Raw genomic sequence first — 18520 nt, 5'->3', positions numbered from 1 at the left:
TTCACTTGCTGCAGCACAGGAGAATAAGCAGCTCAAGTAGCAGGGAGGCATGGTTACACAGCCTCCCAAAAGTCCTGGGTGGAACGAAGGTCATTTTGTCCACCTTTCTGCTCAGAACAACAGTGCTCCCAGCACCAGAACAGGTCAGTCATGGCTCAGACTAGTTAGGTCTTGAAAAATCTCCAGGAATGGAGAGCTCACTAGCTCACATCAGGGATCTGCCTCAGTACTGCCCTACCTTCCAGGTGAAATATTTTTATTCTGTCAGAGAGTTCAAACAAAACCAAATGAAACAAAACAAAAGCCCAACAAAACCAAAACAAAACAAAAACAGCAATAACAAAAAGCAAGATTCCAGTGCAGTAATAAGTCATCATACCTGGACTGCTGCCAGCAGTAAAGCAGACAAAGCTGAAGCTTACTAAGTTACCAAAATGCTATTCTGAAAGATAAGACTGAAGTATACTTAATGAAGGTAGCAACAATTCTAGCCACAGGAAAATAATTAGCTGTCCTTTTCTGTCATGGAATAAGACTAAGGACATTACCAGACAATTTAAAAGTTTTTAAACTTTAATTCAGAAGAGTAAAACCACCTAAGTTTCAAACTACGGGTGTTTTGTCCAAAAAGAAAAAATAAAACCAAATCAGCTTTCAATTTCTATGCAAATCAATACTTTACATTATTACTGACTATTTATTTGTATTTCTATTATTGCAGGAATGAGCAACTGCTTAAAAAAGCTAGCTCTTTCAAACATCTCAAAGCTTGTATTTCAGCGCTTGGCAATGACAAAGTAAGACAAATGGGACACAATCAAAATACTGCAGAATAATTAGTCCCAGGCATCCTAGAATAGATGTCTCTCTGGTCTTGCTGTCTGGGTAAGATTATCTTTCTGTTAATAAAATTGACATTTGCAGAGACAAAAAAAAGAAATTAATTCAACAGATTAAACTGGAATATGCAATACAGTGTCTACATGACAGCCCTAGCTATCCTCTCTTAATGAAGTGGCTGAAGTACAATGTCATCTTTAATGAACTACAACTAAGAACAGAAATAGGGACTGCAGAAGGCACCAGTGGCAGTATGAGCACTGACAGCAGAGTCAGCATGACTCAGTGTTGCATTCCTGCTGGGAGCAGGCTGGTGAGTTCATTAAGCTGCCACACAGGATCCCTTAAGATTACATCACAATTGGTTTACAACTGTATAAATTAAATCACATTTACTGGCCTAATTCCTTGTTTTAACAGGACAAGAGTGAGCACTGCCTACATTTACTGCGGTCCTCCAGATCACTAGCTGTTACTGCTGCCTGGAACAACAGGGTCAGATTTCAGAGAGCTGGTTAGTTATTCATTTTTGAAAGCAGCTAGCCCTCTACTTCTATTTCCATATTAGTATTCTAAGCACACACAGAAGATACTTTATTAAAATATGTTAAGGCTTGTCAGGGGTAATCACACTTGCAGCAGAACTAAGTTGCCACATTTGCTTTACATGCATTTTGTTTTAAAAGCTATTTTTGTTTCTCCTCCTATTGGTCTGTGGCCTTTGCCCCATGAACAGAAGAGCTGGTTTCTGCCCCCACCTCGCCAATAAACATGCAAGCACTTCTGGTTCTTTTGTTTTGAAGTGCCTACCCTACCTGCTCACCTTCATCCATCCCCCTCCTGCTCACTTTTAGTCACATAATCCTGGCTCCCTCAGCTTTGCAGTCAGGCACTTATAAGCAGCTTATACTATTATGTATATCCCTGGAAAGAAGCAGCCTTGTGCTGCAGAGGGATGCCTGACTGTCAGGTCAGCAGAAGCCTGGGAACGAGTTGGGAACACCCTGTGCTAGCAGAGAAAGAGGCAGATTTCAGTTCAGCCAGGCAAGAAGATGGAGACTGCAAGGAAGGATGCTGACAGTGAGGTTTCTCTACCTCCCCACGAAGTGCCTCCAGCAGCAGCAGCAGCGCCTGCAGGAGCAGGTGCTGGAGCTGCCTGCCCAGCACCAGCAAAATCTGGCTGAAGATCCAAAAGATCGCTGGATGGCTTGGAAGAGCTGCCAAGAAAAGGAAGAGAGACATTAAATACTGGAGGAATTTGTCCATTTAAATATTTTTTTTTTCTTAAAACTTCATGACTGGATTAAGGAAACAACCTTAGTTTGGATGAAATAGAGGCTTTTTTTTCAGGCTTTAGGATTAGAGCAGTGGCTGTAAGCACCCAAGAATATGCTACAACCCAGGATGGGAACGTTTACTCACTTCCATTTCCTGATAATGGCATTGCAACAGATCTACGAGACTTAAAATTCTTTAAAAAGACCCCAAATAACCAAAAAACACCAAAAAACCAAACCCCAACCCAAATCCAACTAACCAAACCAAAAGAAACCCCACCACAACACCTAAAACAGAAAATGAAAAATTTCAGGCAGTGCCTGAAACAGAGAAAATAACTGTTGTGACTGAAACCAGCACCATTCTACTTCCAAATTTCATCATGCCACTCCAGAAAGCAAGAACCCCGCATTTCCAGGCATTAGGTGGCTTTAGGTGGAAGAGAATTGGCAGAATTTCTATGGGTTAAGCCAGTCAGTTATTTACTTAGGAAACCAGATCTTGTTCATCTAGAATATTTAAATAACAAACAAATGACTTTGTTACCTACATCAAGCTCAGTAACTCAAATACACTTTTTAACTTACCTGACTGGAGCAGCTGTAGATGAAGTTGCAAAAAGATCAACTGGAGGAGATGTATCAATAGTTTTTGCTGGAGTAGAACTAGGAGATGTAACAGTTGTGGCTGGAGAAGACTGGAGAAACATTTTAAATATAAATTCAATATACCAGCATTTCTCCCCAACCAGCTCATGCACAGATGCATATATTTTAAGAACTAAATTTTGACATAATGTCTTTTTATTGTGAACTGGTTTTCTCCTCTCAATAACTTAAGGAAGACTGGACTAAATTTTCAGATGGTAGTAGAGCTGAGAAACCCCAAGGTGATTTCAAAGAAGGAAAAAAGTTCCTACAAGGTTTATTCTAAAGGATTTGTTTCTATCACTGTCAGACTCTTCATTTTGTCTATGGAATAAAATAGTTGTTTGTCCACAACAGCACCTCAGTACTCTAACCACAGAAATGGTGAGAGAGGAGAAATGGTTAGAAACTAGTTAAAAGTGTGTTTGTAAACCTTCAGATGGGAGTTTAAAGAGCCATCAACAGCATTCAGGGTTAAGTCCTTGGAAAGATACAAAAGACAGCTCATCCTATGACTTTGCTTCATTAGCTGCTCCAATTCTGGATAAAGATACTTCAAGTATGGCAAGGACAGACACCCAGGAGAATATATTGCAACTCCTCTGCGAACTTGAAGACTCAAGTTACCTTGTAGAGTGTCAATTTAATTCCAAGAGATACTGTAAGCTTTGGTACAGCATCTCACATGCTAGAGATCCTTTACCTAACAACTGAAAACAAGTCCTAATTTTAGTACTGTTTGCCATTCTGACCACTTCCAAGAAGGAAAAAGAATGGCAAATTTGAAGAGATTTTCTCCCGAGTTCTTCTACTGCCGTCCCATCATCATAACTCCAGCAGATGGGTGTAAGCTTTCTGGGCTCTCCTCAAAGCTTTAGTCAGGTTTGAGACTACAATGGTCCCAATCCCTCATGTGCATCAAGGAAGATGTGGTTAAAGCTGTAAGAACACTTTCTGAGCCATCATGTAGTTCTCACCAACTGCTCTCATAAACAGCAGAGCTGTGGGTGTTACTTTTTTGTTTTGTTTTTTTTCATTTGGTTTTGTTGTGGCTTTTTTTAGTAAAGGGCTTTTCAGAAAGAAATTTAAGAGCTTTCTCTAGAATCAAGCATTGAATACCCTGCATTAGATTTAGAAGATTTCATTGAGTTTTTCCTCCACAGCACCCATTATGAGACACGGCTATGGCACCTGGCAATGCTCCAGGCATACCAGGAGCTACTATTACTAACACCATAAAGCTCATTAGTTTATCTGACACTCAAACCAAGGCATTTTCACTGGCAACTCTTGCTTTAAATTAAGGTCAGCAGTCTCACTACTGAAGGTCATTTCTGAAACTAGGTATATTGGATGAAAATTTTCTTCCTTTCTTCCTAGCGTTTCACATGAACATGGTTTTGAAAGTCAGAACTCCCTCCTAAAAAGCTATGGAAGGAGTGAAGGATTTGGAGGAGAAATACCCTGGAGCAAGTTTCTTGGCGACATGAGAATTAAGGTGGAATGAAGCAAAAAAAAAAAAAAAAAAAAAAGAAGTTGAGATTAAAATATGTGTATCTTTTATGCTTTCACAAGGAGAAGTCATCACATCCAGGTGAAATTTCTTAGCATCCTGACTGGCACAAGCACTGCAGCCCTTCAGAACAGTGACATGCTCTTATGGGGCCACTGTTTATAAAGACATTAAAAGATCTAATTTTGTCAATTAGGTGGCAAAGTCCAAAAAGTAGATTAAGAGATGGAAATTTAACTCCTTACAATGTTCTAAACCATATCACCTGAACAAGAATTATCTAGTATAGCAACTGGCAGTATTTACCTTGCTCAGAGGAGAAGGAGCCCCAGATCTAGAAAAAAAAGGGGTTTTCAGGTAAGTACAGCTATGAAACTATGTTTCTGGTCATCAAAACTCCTGCAAAAAGACCAAAACCTAAGCATGAAAGCTTTCTGAAGATCTCTTCAACTGCATGCCCTCTACATTTCTCAAACTTCCATGCGCCACTTTAGACAAGGAATGCAAATTTTACTTCAAATCTTAAATAAATCTTTTAAGCTAACTGGCATCAAAGGATTATTCTGCCTTTTAAATAAGCTTTACTAAATGGAAGAAATCCAGAGATGCATGCAAATATCTTGCTCTGGGGCCTACAGGAGCCAGCAGGAAAGAATTACTGGGGCAAGATGTCACCATATTAGAAAACCATGCAATAGCAGCAGAACACCAATACTGAAGCAATTCTCTAACATAAGTCTTCTGAGGATGTGTCAGCAAATTTTCAAAGTCTACTTTCTTTTAAAGAAAGTCTGAATTACTTGAAAATAGCTACATTTAAAAGTATGAAAACAGTAAGTTGGAAAGTTCAAGCTGAAAGTTCTCCCACATGCACAAAAATCACACTAACAGTAACTGACAGAGCCTTAATCATAACTTAAAATGCACGTCAGTGCATTTGTTTGCTTTCATTATGAGTTATGAAAATACTGCTTCATATTTTTAGAGCTGCTTTGATCTAAGAGATGAAAGGAGGAGCTGAAGATAAAGCTGCACCAGTATTGAACTAGCATCCATCCCATATGGGTGAGTCCTAGGTAAGTCCTAGGAGCTGTAGAACAGATTAGAAAATTTCCAGATCTTCTAATCATAAAAATGACAAAAAAATAACTTAATGACTATATACAAAAGCAAAGAACAGTTTAGCTCAACTCAAAGAAAATATCTATTTCTGAGTGTTCAAGAAAATCTTTTAAAAATACACATAACCATGCCTGCAAGCAAGTGATGTGCAAAAGTATGTACTTACCCTTCACTAAATTGCAAGGATAGCAACAGTAAAAGAGAAAACAGAGGTTTAGCTTAATCCTTCCTAGACTTAGCCATGGCAAGTATCTAGTATGAAGATGCAAAATCATTAGAAAAGAAATAGATTTTGATGATAAAAGCCTTAGCAGCACACAAATCCCCAGTTTCTTCTAGTTTTCCTCAAGTAATTTTAGTTCATTTTGGAAAGTGTCTAGCTGTTCTGTGTGTTTCCCCCACCACCATTAATTAAAGAAAAGGTTGCCATTAAGACGACTTTGTAAAGGAAAGGAAAAGCCTTGTCTTATTTTCTAGCTAAGTGACAAAAGGAGGTTGGGGGAGGCAAACCTAAACATCAAGTAATCTCACACTGTCTCCATTATGCCTAGATACATGGTACAACATATATACCTACTTGTTGCCAGGTTTTTTTCCTTCCAGTGAGTTTAGATGTTGCTCAAGGGTCTCCATGAGACTGCTGGGAGCCTTCAAAGTGAAAACAAAGATACACACCTCAACATACTGTTTGAAATCCAGCACCAACTTCCTTGAAGTCCATGATATGCATGCTCATGCAGTTACTTTATGTACATCAGTGTGGAAACAGTGGATTTCCATGCTAGAAGTATTCAGGCAAAGCCAGTTTTCAAAAATGTATTACTGCATCCAAATTTGCAGAGAGAAAATGTTTACCTCCACTATGCAGCACCTGAAGCCCAAATCCAGGATGTGCTGTTCATCATGCTTAAATCAGCGTTAAACATGCGCAGCATCCACAGATTTTAAGATTCATGGGTTCAAGGTCACACTTAGGTTTGCTTGTAGTGAGAGCCCTCAACAACCCTTTCATGACCAGAGGGTTAGAAAGCATTTGCAGCCTAAACAAAACAAAGTCCTTTCCAGTGCCCCCAGAAGGAGCTACCTTTGGCTCAAGACTCCCAGCATCACAAAACCTTATAGCTGTTCTCAAAATGGTACCCTGGCAGAGGTTACTGCGCAGCTAGCTTGAAGTGCAGGAAGATTTCTATTTTAGACATCTATAAAAAAACTAGGCTTTTTCAGGCATCTCTGATCTTGTGTTTTATTTTAAGCAACCTTTTTGTGGTCAGCAGCCAATACCCACAGGCACTTGCTGTTACAATGGCAGATAGAAAAAGTAGTTGTAAATGCACACTGGGCTTAGCTATTCCAGTATAAAAATAGAGCCTGGATAATAGACTCAAAGATCAACAAGCAGGGAAGAAACCCTTGAGAGACACAGTAGCATATAATAATTGAATATTACATCAGGGTTAAAAGTTCATCAGTTCATCAGACTCTAAACAGGGAATTCTCTTTACCAGTCTCTTTCAGATCAACCACAATTCCTGACAGCAATACCTATGATCTTTTTCATAAATAACATCTTTAATTTCAGGGCAGACATAATTATCAAACAAGTCAGTTTGTGATGCTTGGAAACAGGCAATCCTCTGCTCCTATACTGAAAAATCAGCTGGCTGGCTGAATCAGATCTTTCAGGATGCATAGCACCTGCTAGTACCAATGCACAGCTGTACAATGCACAGTGCCTGCATATTGATTTCAGCATTAAACCCAGTAACTTAACACATCCAGAAATTTAAAACGCTCAAAATAATCCTAAATGACAGACTGAGTTTAAATACATCCTACGTCTATAAGCAATGAAGAGACATCTTGACCTTGCTGCTTTTACCAGCATATTTATTAACTTTTAATTCATTTGGGCATAATAAGAATTGGTTAAACACAAGTGACCTAGTTATAAGAATTCTCCAGCAAAAAGTAAAAAGTAAAAGGTAAAACAAACTAAAAATGCAGAGAGCTTCAGATTTTTATGTATTCAAAAAGGTTATATTGTAAGATATAGTTGTGAAAATTTAACATGTAAGTAAAAGCTATGTTTAAAAAGAAATGTTAAAAAAAGATAGCATACTGTTACCAGTTATGTCTAGACATTTTAGATAGCTTTCCAGTATATCCAAATCTATATTTAATATATATAACAAATTAAGCTATATTCCAGTATATTCAAAGCTATATTTATATAGCTTTCCAGTACATTAGTCAAATTTTCTTAAAAACCAGCAAAGTAATATAAAACTTATCTATCAAACAGAACTCAGAGAAGAAGCTTCAGAAAAATTTCTACTCAGATGCAACAACTTGGAAAGGAAATACTATCTGGTACCCAATTTTCAACACTGAAAATTGCTTAATTTCTTCTAGATACTGCTTTAACATTAGATAATCTATCAGCATTGTGCTGGAACCTTAGATATGGGTTTCCCATTAGTTACGAGGGGCAAAACTGTCATACTTTAGGAAATGCCAGTAAATAAAAATGAGCCAGGATTTTTAGCTGCTAAGATGCCTTCTCAGCCTCCAAAATTTTGCAGGCAAACCACAAAGTCCAAAGATGAAAACTATCAACTCAAATTACACTATTGGCACCACCTGTCTAGCTTTACAGAGTGTGAAAACATGGAGTGTCCACACAACCAACCTCTTGCAGAACACTACCAACTATTGCCATGGCTTGCTATAGGAATATAGGTGTACCATTGATACTACATAGAAACATGTACTAATAGTTAGCTGAAATTCCATTTTTTATTCACCTTTTATTTATTTCTCTCTGAAATACTCTGTCAAGGTCTCATACAGAGGCTCTACAGCATGTCTCAAGCTAGCCTTAGCAAGTGAGTCCCCAGCAGCCTTTGGGAGAGTACAGCTGTGAGGGACTACCTGAGCAGAGACTGAAGTGGTCAGGAAGTTGGATGAGATGGTCATTGGAGACCCCTTTTTTCCAAAAGAACTGTTCTATTCTAAAGTGCTGGCTCATGGGGTGGAAGGTAGCAGTAACTAAGGTGCTGCTGGGCAAGTGCAGCACTGACTAATGACACAGAACAGGCTGGTGCAACACAAGCAGAAGCAGATAGAAGTGCCACAGAAATTTATAAAGTATATTTCATTAACTGGTTTCCAGGTGATTTCTCCTGGTTTAAGGACTTAGTTCATCACTGACTCCACTGTGTTAAAAAAGAGCCCCTGAGGTACAGAGTTAGGGGAAAACACTGCACCAGCTATTTCAAGATTAGGTCTGATACTGCACACACTGCTTTTGTCTGCTGAAAGGGTGGCCAGACTTTATAGCCCCATTGTATCTGAAATCCACAAAGATTAACAATCCCCACCTTCTCACGATGTCTCACTTTCAGAATTTTTAAGTGGTGTTTAACTGAGAGAGACACTATTCTAGTGTTGATTTAAACCATGCTTTCAAGAGGCTATCAAAAACTGCATGAACAAAAACTACATGAACAGTTGGGGTGTGCAGCTGCTAAGTAGTTTGGGTTGCTCTTATGTTCCAATTTTACTGGCATCAAAACTGCCACAGGTGAGCTCTTCAGCATGGATCTCCTCCTCTAAGTAAATATCCTCTTCCCATTAAACACAAAGCCAGGCACCCAGGCCACTTTGCAAGTGATACTTAAAATGGACCAGCAGCTACAGCATGTTAGATGGTAGGACTTCACCAACATTTGCATTCCAGGTGTGCAGAACTTTTATTTATTACACAAATGCAAAAAGACTACAAGAGAATCTTACCTGTGTAAGATCAGGGATATCACCTTTGTCAATTCCAACTTGCTGTGGAGATAAAAGAGTAAAGGTAAAATCTAAGTGCATTATTCCACTGCAGCAGGCAATAATTTTGAGTAGAACTGCTCTTGAAGCTATAATGCACCCTGTCTTTAGTAAAATACCACAAAGTTAGAAAGACATGTCCATCTTTCCAGTAGCTACCTTCAACAACCTGCAGCAGTTTTTTTTCTCCACAAATTAAATATCCATTTAAAATAGAAGGATAAGAAAATGGAGCTTGATTTCACACACATGGACCTCATACTCTATCCTGAAATACACTGGTCATATACTGTTGTCTCAGAAGAGAGCAAATTAAGGTCTATGTCTGTAATCTTCTATTAATAGCCCTGTGGCTTCACACTGTGGTTCTTCAGAGTCACTGCTAGTCCAGCTTTTGCAGAAGAAGAGCAAGCCCCACTGCACCTCTTAATCCTGAAGTAGAGTCACTGTAGCCCCTGTCCAAAAAGCTGACATGTGTCTCTAAAGTATTTTACTCCCTCAAGTTCAATATTCACATCTGACCTTACAAGCCATTAAGAGTCTATCAGGCTTCTCCATAGAAAAGTGAACCAGCAAAGAAACAAACTTTTTATTCAGCTCATTACTACTGTCCATTATAATGAAGTATGAAACATGGAAAATGTGCACTCTGTGCCAAAGAGCCAACTACCACAAATGAGAATCCAGCAAAGGAGTTAATTAACCATGTAATATTCCTATTATCCACATAAGAGGATGATAACAAGGAACAAAACCGGGACAATCTCACATTACAGTTAACTTAATGCTAGCTGCAAAGACTAAAAGAACAGACTTAAAAAATCTGCATGCTTCTATTCCCAATTGCTGTATCTTCCTCTAATGTTCAACCCTGTCCTAGAAATATGCATTTACCACAGCATTTCTGAAAAATATTGGAACATTTGAAGTTATGTCATCTGTTAATTTAACCAGGAAAGCTGAGTTTGGCTGCACCATAGAGACATGCAGAAGTCCTAAGCAGGCCTAACTACAAGACCTGAAGAAGCAGATCCAATATCCAGATCGAGTGGATCCAAGATCATTTGAGACAGATGCTTAACAAGTGCAATTAATATTTTACATTGGTGCTAAACAAACAAAAAATAATCACAAAATACGTAAGTGTCAGCCTCCAGAAGACCCAAAACCACTTACCTCTGCAACTTTAAGAAACTCTGATACTCTGGTCATTCGAGTTAGAAATCGTTTGTAGATTTCAAGAGCATCTTTACATTGTCCCTTTTTCATTTCAAAAAATTTCTCTGAAAGAAATAATGTGGTAAATTTCAGTTAAGAAATTGTGGTAAATTTCAGTCTTACATTAGGTCTCATATCAGCAAGTCTCATTTTTACAAAAATCACGTGTCAAGAATATGACACTACATTAACATTTATATTTACTACTTGGACATTAATCTAGTGGTGTCTCTTGCCTAGTATAAGTTTAGAAGTTGGGCTTGCTGAGCTGCTGAAGAATTACATAGGCCATAAAATTGAACCTCAGCTAGCCACAGCATTGCCTGTGATGTCACTTTTTTAAAGACTGAAAAGTAAGCAGGTGAAGCAGCTACCCAACTTAAAATTCAAAATAATTCAGGATACCTGAACACATACTAATATATGTCCTTTCCAAATTGTCTTCACTCCAAAGAACTGTATTTTTTTCCACTTAAGTAGTCTCTGAAGTCCATTTATGTCCATTAATAAACACAGCTGCCACATATTTCAACCCAAACTTACACTTCAAGTAGCAGTAGACAGTGAAATTCCAACTGAATTTTATGCCTAACCCATTGTGTCATGCTGGTGATCACACGAGGCTGTCTGAGCTTCAGAACATGCTCACAGCCTCCTTTACAGTTTGTAGGTTGATGGTAGGTAGGGTTGTGGAGGGGATCCAGTTGTGGCAATCATGCTTTCAGGCAGATCAGGAATGTTATCCGGGAATATATCCCTTCATACAAGGCTATCACATAACATTATTACTCTCTACAACTACCTAAAGGGAGGTTATAGCCAGGTGAGGGTTGGTCTCTTCTCCCAGGCAACCAGCAAGAAGACATAGCCATAAGCTGTGCCAGGAGGGCTTAGGTTGGACATTAGGAGGAATTTCTTCACAGAAAGGGTGACCAGACATTGGAATGGGCTGCCCAGGGAGGTGGTGGAGTCACCAACCCGGGAGGTGTTTAAGGAGAAACTGGATGTGGCACTCGGTGCCATGGTCTAGGTGATAACGTGGTGTACAGTCACAGGCTGGACTCAACAATCTCAGAGGTCTTTTCAAACCTAATTGATTCTGTGATATATAACAGAAGAATGTGAGCATCTTAAAAATGCAAAAGCTTCTAACTTTGAAGGACATATTACACATGCTCACACAGCACTGTACATTTCTTTAAGCACAGAGATGGTCACTGTCTTTAAAGTATCTTTTTTTAAGGACATGTGATGATCCAGCCTCAGATAAATACTAATGTAAGAGGGTACAGCTTAAATTTTTCTCTCATTTCAGACTAGAAGAGTCAAGAAAAATGTAGTTTTAATGAAAGTAAAAAATCTGAAGCAGATCTGAAACACATTTTTCACTCATGTACGGTATGTGAGATAAAAGCCAGGTTACTTACCTAGTAAGTTAATAACCCCATCATTGTAGCAAGCAAAAAGTTTGATGAGATCTTTAAACAGAAGCATGAATGCAGCATTTATGACACCGTTTGTCAGTTCATTTGGATGAACCTACAAATAAAATATCAGTTATTTACAAAACAAGTGTCAAATGCAAACATTTTGGCTTACACCAGGTATTTGTTTTATTGCTGTTTTAGACAGAATCGAGCACTGAAGTTTTCATGCTAAGACACTGAACTAAAGTTTTGGTTAGCAGATCAAGGATTGCTTTCTCCACCACTCCAAAACAATCTACTATAGCAGAGGAGTATCCACATCAATAGTAAACATCCTAGTCTTGTCTCCTTCACTTATCATGAAGAAGAGGAAGGCAGAGATGCTGTTTACAGTTTTAATGAAATGGACAAAAGATGTCAGTTTACAGCAGAGCTCAACAAAAACTAAATAGGCTGAGACAATGTATTTGGACTAATGATGTCAAGATCCTTTCTCACATTAACTTGGGAAGAAAATATGTGCTTATTTAGTAAAAGGTCTTTCTTTTCTGAAAAATATCTCCTCTTCTGAGAGCACTATCACAATTTCTATGCCATTTAAGGAATGGAAAGCACAATGAGACATGTACTTCAAAGCCTTTCCTCTGAAAGCTGTAATGGGCTCTTCCTTCCACCTCAAAATGTATCTTGCTGCCCACCAGCAACAGAAGAACGAATTCCTTCAAAAACCTCTTTGAAATGTTACACCGTGGCTTCTACAAGAACTGATTCCTGTTTTTATCCTTAGGTCAGATAAACAATCCCACCAGCATTCATAACATGATAAATATATTGTACACACTTATTTCTATGAACAGTCTAGATTAAACCAATTAGCCAATTTAGTCCACAGCTGAAAACCAGATGATGATTTTGAGGAAGCCAAACAATGTACATATGGTATTTTAATGGGGTTTTTCCTCCCACCCCAAAAGAAGGTGGTTGTCAAGAGACAGAAAATAGTGTTCAGTCTCCTGCTTCATCCATTTCTTCCCCCTTCATTGATGCAGAAGATGAAACTCCAAGTTCTCTCTCTACAAAACCAAAAGTGCAATCTTTACATTTCATGCATATAGGCAAGGGCCATCCTAGGCCATGATACCTCAGTGGGACACTGAAAAGGGGATTTTTTTGGCCCTCACTAAGGGATGATGAGTAAAGCATTACCTACAGGGTGAAAGGTGTTCATTATAATGCATCATTTATAAGTCACTGCCCAGTGTTAATACTGTGTCAGCTTCAATACATACATCAAATTCAAGTAATGCATCAATTTGTTCCTGCAATATTGGCATACTCTTCAGCAGCTTTTCAGGAGCCATTGTTCTCATTACACCTTCAGCTCTGCAAGAGGGAATACAGATTAGAATCCATGCTGTTTCCTCTCTCCCTTCCCCCAGACTGATCTGTTGTCTAAAATTTATGCTTGAAACACCTATACCTCGTTTCTAACCATTTCAAAACCACAGTCTGATTCTCCTGCTTCTCATGTCATCGTGAGAGCTGGCATGAAAAATCCTTTACCCAGCCACCCTTCCTGACAGCAAATGAGGAAAGGTTTTGTGTTAGAGTGATGAATGCAAGAGATTGATCTCATTATGGAAAGATGACACCAGGAGCTTAAATGACTAACTAGAAATACTGTCACAGAAGTACCTAGAGAACTGATATACTTTGTGCACCAAGTTTATTATGAATAACTAATGACAGCTCATTGCTGACATGTCCCTGGATGTCATTAAATGTCATCCATAGTCTTACAGCAGTCATCAAGCATTGTCATTTTTATCTCTGATTATGACAAACCTGCACAAACATCATTATGTATTGCCCTGCTCTGCTGCAGAGAGGTGTATATCTATGCAGACTGGAAATGGATACCACTATTCTTACTTATTTTATGCTATATTCTGAGGCAGCACCTTGTTCTGAGCACCAGAAATAACAGGCATAGAAAACTTTTCCAGGAATTTAGAGCAAGGCAGGAACAGTAGGATCCCCAGCAGCTCAAACTTAACTTTATTTAATCTCAAATGTTCAAGAGTGAACTTGCATGGTCCCCACTAAGGGAATGGTTTCCAGCTAACAGCAAAGTTGCTGTGGTAGACCCTAGACTTCCTGGCTGTTTGAGAAGCAGGAGAGAACAGCCTGGTAGCGATGCCTGCATTAACAGGTCAGAATCCCAAGCTGCAGAACACACCAGAACTGCCAGAAGGATCCTGCATGCAATTCATGATTAGCAGGAGCATCTTTAGTATGCACTCCATCAAGCTGCACCTTCAGGGGGTGTTAAGCCACTTGCTGTGTCAACAGTGCCTCAAGAGAGCATCTAGAGCTCTTAAAGTCCCAGTTAGAGGAGTCAGAGACCAGAAAAATGTCCTCATAAATACCAACACACAACTCTGTGCTGGGTAATTTTTTTTTTAACCCAGTTCTTGTGGGAAATAAAGCCAGCAGTTTACAAGCTTATTCTGTTCAGTTTATAACTGTTTGCTCTGGTGCCTGCTAATGCCTTCAGGTGTTCACTTCAGGATTTGTTTGCAATCAACCATCCCTCTTAGGGAAAGTGTCTGGAGAGTAATGAAACATCCTAAACGTAGTTTCAGAGTGTTTCCTTCTCCAAATCCTAAACTCAGTCTCACTGCAGCAAAGTTTAATTAGGGTAAGATTTAAACCTAGCATTAAATGCTCCCAGTTTCACAAGACACCTCACTTTGGTCTTCAATATTTGTCTTACTACCCAGTCTTTCCTCTCCTCTCTGGACAATTTTTAACCAATTACAAGTACTTTAAAAATAAGGTTTTTCATTGTAGCTACACAAAGCATATAACAACAAAGTCACTGAGAAACTAAAACTAAGTGTAATGCCAAAATTAAGAATTTCATGGGTCAGACAACCTTATTAATTTACATATCTAAACTTTGCTTACCCTTTCTTCACTCTTGCAAAGTCAAATGCCATTTGTCTGTACGAAAATGCTTTTTCATTCAAGTATCTACTATAACGCCTTATAAAGGTGGACATGTCATAACCTGCAAAAAAACCAGTTTCACATTTAATTATTTAATTTTCATGCTTGTCAGAAATTCTTTAGTAAATGATAAGACACAGCCAACAGATCCCAAGATCACATGATTTCTGTTACACTGTGCAATTTCACATACAGAACAGTCATTACAAGATATCTTTCAGCTTCTGAACAAAAATCAGTAGTGGCTCACCAAAACAATTTACCACTGTCCTCTGTTTCCAACAGATTCATACAATGCACCAGTGGCACAGTTCCAGGGGAAACCTGCTAGAGGCCCCCACATAGTTACTGGGTAACATTACGTGGCGGCCAAAAAGTTACCCTTCTATACAGCAGGGGAAAAATACCAATTTAACAAAAAGTTTTTACTGAACTGGTACATGACTTCCAGGACAAAGCTCAAGTTCAACTAAAACACTCTTGATGTTTCATGTTACGTTAGCCACTCTGACTCTTACATGGACCTTCAAAATCCCCCTGACTTGGTTTACCAGAACAAAGAAATCATGAAGACATCCACAGAGATTATTGCCTTCCTTGAACTGTTACACCAGAAATACTCAAGGCACATAATACTGTACAAGGTGCCTTAAACTTCAGTGACTTTCAAGCCTATGACACCTGAGCAGTTAGTATTACAGCCTATCCTCCAGAGTTTCTTCCTCTAAGCCACAGAAATGTGTGCAGAAGGCAACTCATCTTCCTTTTCAATTCAGGCCCTTTTTTGCTACCTTTCTAACAATTTACATGCCTCAATTTAGTCACTGATTATATTTTCCCTTAATATATTTCATCATTAAGTGTGCCTGCCAATTCAAGTATAACACTACCAAATCTGATGCCTCATTATCTACGATACACTGTGCATTATCTATGAAATGGCAATCTAAGTTTAAAGAAAGTAGTGAAGAACACAAATGCATGCATTTAACAAAATAATTTTTGCCAAACACCAGTGTCTTTGAGCATATATATATACACACATATCATGTTTAGCTTGGATGAACACACCCAGTATTTGTTTAGCTTTGTTCCTTCTGTTACCATATCTAAAAGATGCTAAAGTTTTTTGGTGTCCCAAGTCTACATCAAGAGATGAAATAATGTGGTATTGCTTTGACTTTGTCCATTATTGTAGCATGTCTGCAGTCTGCATACAATTTACAAATATTCTCTGACAGCTGAAGAATTATATTTTTTCCTCTTTTCTGGTAGAGCTACCATGAAACAAGCTTTTCTTCTGTTAATTGGGGGCACAGGAAAATTCTCTAATAATTCCAGAGGGAAAAGTAGAAAAGCAGGCTTTGTAATATTCAGAGGGGAAAAGTCTTTAATTTCTGCCTAGACTTTCTAAATTTATTACTCAAATCATATCAAAACCAACCAGTTCTTTTGGTGCCAAAAGCCCTGCCATTAAGAAGTTATAGATCATGCCTAAAAAGCAGTGTCCCCAAGCAACCAAATTACTATTTAAAACTGAGTAAAATCAAAAAACTAAATGGAAAGTTATCAATTTAAACTTTTAACACCCGTAAGAGTTAAGGAGATAGCTGACCCAGCCCAGATTTCAACCAGCACTTAAAGGATTTGTAGTTTTACCTTGAGTAAAAATATTGCAGGAAATGAGAAATATTGTTCTGAAGTTGTTCAGCAGTTCATTTGCGCTCCTGTATTTATTAAGTACTTATAAAAAGGCTTCAGTAGTGCATTTTTATCTTATTTATATCTTATGAATTAAGGAGCAAATTAACAATAGTATCTTATTTAAAATCTTGTTAAGATTATATACATAAGTTGGCTTACCATGAGATCCACTTTTGTCCAGAAAATTGCTGAGATTGAACAATGTGTTTCTAGATGCCAAGTACTGAATAAATCTCTGAAACACAAAGTAATTTTTCTTATTAAAGGCTAGAAGGCTTTGTACCTTCTAGCAGCAAAATTACCAAGTCTACTTGCAGCATACAACATGAAACCACTGATTTTTGTCTTAGCCTGCAACACCTTCCCCAAAACGTTTCGTCCATTCTGACTTTCAGTCAGAATCTCTAGTAAATATTCTACTGTATATACAAAAAATAGATTATGTGCAAAACACAAAATATATTGCGAAAGGAGCAAAAAAAAAAAACAGTTAAATTCTCAGGGATTTGAGGGAGCTCAAGATTTATCTGCTTACAAAGCACATATCCAGGCTAGTCCCAGACTTCTCAATCCAGAAGCCCTCAGTTTCAGCCAAGCTGAGGGCCTGTTTTAATAACAAGCAAAAGCCCTCATCAAACACAGGGACTAATAGCCTGAAACAGTTAGAGAAATCAGATGAGAACATTGACCAAAACTTGGAATGGAAAAATAGGAGTAAGAATTTACACTGTGAGAAGTTCATTGCATGAAAACACTTTATATATTGTTTTCCTCCAAGGGAGGAACTGTTTCACAGTCATACTGAAGTTCTTTAAATGTGCTGTCTCTTTTTATGCAGACATACCTGTCTATACAGGTCAATAAAAAGCAAGGGTAAGGATAACTTGATCTAAAAGGCTATCAAGCTAAATTTACAGCTCTAGGAAGATTTTAACACTCATGCAGAGAAGGCAACTATTTGGATGGCAGTTTACACATGCCAAAACATCACATTTGACCTAAGTCAAAAAATCCCAGGTAGTATTTAATCCTGTGCAGCTGTTTTCAGATTCAGTGCATAAATTGTCAGCATCCTGGCACAGGCTACATCTTGGTCTTATGTTATGGTTTTGTAAATGGAAAGACAGATACACAGTCCAACTCTGCTGCTAACAGTAAGTTTTCTCTTCATCAAGAATCATTCCTGCCCTTTGTTCCCAGGTCCTTTCTGGCTCAGACAAGACGCCTCTGCACTACCAACACTTTTGGCTCGGAGTGTGTTCAGTGCCAAGGCGGCCTTGAGAGAGCTGTTCACACTTACCTCATTGCCATGAACCATTAGATGATGTGTGGTGACTAAGGCTTTGAACACGACCACCCAGCTGCTATTCGTCGCTCGCTCAAAAAGCGTATCGGCCATCTGAGGGATATTCACGTTTGTTTCATTAGTTGCTTGGATCAAGTCTGTAGGAGAGACAAAAAGAAGGTGTTAGGTGTTACAAGTATGATAAAAAGCTTGCAGCATGGCCAAGTTCTCAGACCACCAGGCTGCAGGCTGTGGTTGTGACAAACAGCAAGTTCAGTGCTTACATTCCACATTCAAAAACAAGAAACTAAAACAACAACAATGACAAAAACCCCATACCAAGGTTGTACTAGTGTATGCTGATAGCAGCAGTGGTCTAAGTCTTTCAACCAACAACAACAGTTTTCCAACAATTCTGTCCCAAGCTATGACCAAACATTTCTCCATCTTTATTCTAGATGAAGTTAGGGTGCACAACATCATGTGACTTTACTGCCTGCAGGTTTTTAAGTTAATTGTCATTGTTCATTACCTCTGAGTTAGAGAATAAGTACTATTAAATTCTTCAACTACAAGTAACATGTTGAGCACACTGCACCCAGCCATATCAGCAAAAAGAGGCATCCTCAGAAACAGATAT

The 18520-nt window shown here is 38.5% G+C and overlaps 1 protein-coding gene across 3 annotated transcripts in view; it reads right to left on the bottom strand.

Annotated features, from left to right (window-relative positions):
• SNAP91 (synaptosome associated protein 91) overlaps nt 1–18520 on the bottom strand; it is a 63203-nt gene that overhangs the window by 26161 nt on the left and 18522 nt on the right. For 2 of the 3 annotated variants that reach the window (XM_030945159.1, XM_030945161.1), the window contains exons 3-14: nt 17896–18038; nt 16755–16830; nt 14850–14952; nt 13169–13262; nt 11880–11991; nt 10411–10517; nt 9196–9237; nt 5978–6048; nt 5567–5572; nt 4585–4612; nt 2706–2815; nt 1936–2057 (exon numbers count right to left, since the gene is read on the bottom strand). In XM_030945159.1, the coding sequence (XP_030801019.1) occupies nt 1936–2057; nt 2706–2815; nt 4585–4612; nt 5567–5572; nt 5978–6048; nt 9196–9237; nt 10411–10517; nt 11880–11991; nt 13169–13262; nt 14850–14952; nt 16755–16830; nt 17896–18038 (1014 nt within the window). The remainder of the gene's footprint in view (nt 1–1935; nt 2058–2705; nt 2816–4584; nt 4613–5566; nt 5573–5977; nt 6049–9195; nt 9238–10410; nt 10518–11879; nt 11992–13168; nt 13263–14849; nt 14953–16754; nt 16831–17895; nt 18039–18520) is intronic. The other variant, XM_030945160.1, reaches the window with a different exon arrangement.

Source organism: Camarhynchus parvulus, chromosome 3, assembly GCF_901933205.1.
Source record: "Camarhynchus parvulus chromosome 3, STF_HiC, whole genome shotgun sequence".
Taxonomy (NCBI): domain Eukaryota; kingdom Metazoa; phylum Chordata; class Aves; order Passeriformes; family Thraupidae; genus Camarhynchus; species Camarhynchus parvulus.
This window is presented reverse-complemented; position numbering and strand designations above follow the sequence as displayed.